Consider the following 1,373-nt stretch of genomic DNA (forward strand, 5'->3'; position numbering starts at 1 on the left):
GAATTTGGAAGAGGAAGTTTTTTTGAGGGGGAAAGAGAAGTTCAATTTTGGACAGTTGAACTTGAGGTGTTATTGAGATATCCAGGTAGAAATGTAGTTGGAAAGGTAAGAGTGGAACCAGGAGATATGCTGGCTATTCTTGATACTTGAGGAGGAGATCCCAAATTAATATGGTTCTCTATGGCTTTTTTTTTTTTGCTCAGACTTTAATCCTTATATACCCAGAAATTTTCTCAGGGCATCCTTCATCTCATTGTTCCTAAGGCTGTATATGAAAGGGTTTAAGAATGGGGTCACCAAAGAATAAAAAAGGGTCACAGTCTTCTGCGTTCCTGCATCATGGCCTGATGTTGGACTCACATACATCACCATCACAGAGCCATAGAACAGTGACACCACAGTCAAATGGGATCCACAGGTGGATAAGGCTTTACTCCGACCTGCTCCTGAAGGAACTCTGAACACAGCTCTCAGGACCAGGGCATATGTTCCCATGATGTAGAGAAAGGGTACAAATAGCATCAAAACAGTCAAGATAGTCCAGGTGATCTGTAATAAAGGGGACTTGGTGCAGGTGAGAGCTAACAGTGGGCCTGGGTCACATAGGAAGTGGTCAATGACCTTGGAACCACAGAAGGACAATTGGGAAATGAGGATGATGGGAACTGGGTACCAGAGGAAGCCAATCACCCAGCAGCTGACCACCAGACAGATGCAGAGATGTCCTGTCATGATGGTAGGATAATGCAGAGGTCGGCAGATGGCCAGATACCTATCAAATGCCATAATGGCCAGAAAAAAGCATTCTGTAGTACCAAAAGAGAAGAAAAAGTAGAATTGAAGGAAGCATCCAGAGAAGGAAATCGTCTTGGTCTTAGAGAGAAAGTTGACCAACATATTGGGGACAGTAGAAGTGACATACCAGATTTCCAGGAAAGAGAAGTTGGCCAAGAGGATGTACATGGGGTTATGAAGACGTTTGTCCCAGTGCACAGCACAGATGATAGAACCATTTCCTGTTAGGATCATGATATAGATGATGAAGAACAGTATGAAAAGAAGGATCTGAATGTCTCTGCTACAGGGGAATCCAAGGAGGATGAAACCATCTGTATCACTGGAACTGTTGTAGGTGTGGGAGGTATTCATTTTCCTGGTTTTGATTTATAAAAAAAAATTAGAGGTGATTGAATGAAAAAATGATCATCAGTGGGAAAAGCTCTTTGATGATCTCAATAACAAATTTAGATACACCAAATATTTCTTAATCAACTACTGAGTTCAGAATATTTTTCTAGATATATATGCAATTATATACAATTTTGTCTATATATATATATGTGTGTGCGTATACATGCACATACACATATGTA

The 1,373-nt window shown here is 40.7% G+C and overlaps 1 protein-coding gene across 1 annotated transcript; it reads right to left on the reverse strand.

The window, feature by feature from the left end:
- Positions 1–213: 213 nt before the first annotated feature.
- On the reverse strand, positions 214–1,149 carry LOC140513185 (olfactory receptor 11G2-like). The gene has a single exon (XM_072622589.1). It carries the CDS (start codon positions 1,147–1,149, stop codon positions 214–216), a length of 936 nt encoding a protein of 311 aa, XP_072478690.1.
- Between the last annotated feature and the right edge of the window lie 224 nt (positions 1,150–1,373).

This window comes from Notamacropus eugenii, chromosome 7 (genome assembly GCF_028372415.1).
Source record: "Notamacropus eugenii isolate mMacEug1 chromosome 7, mMacEug1.pri_v2, whole genome shotgun sequence".
In the NCBI taxonomy this organism is placed as follows: Eukaryota; Metazoa; Chordata; class Mammalia; order Diprotodontia; family Macropodidae; genus Notamacropus; species Notamacropus eugenii.

Excerpts from the sequence above, each read along its gene's own strand:
- LOC140513185 (XM_072622589.1), bottom strand. The coding sequence starts at position 1,149 with ATGAATACCTCCCACACCTACAACAGTTCCAGTGATACAGATGGTTTC.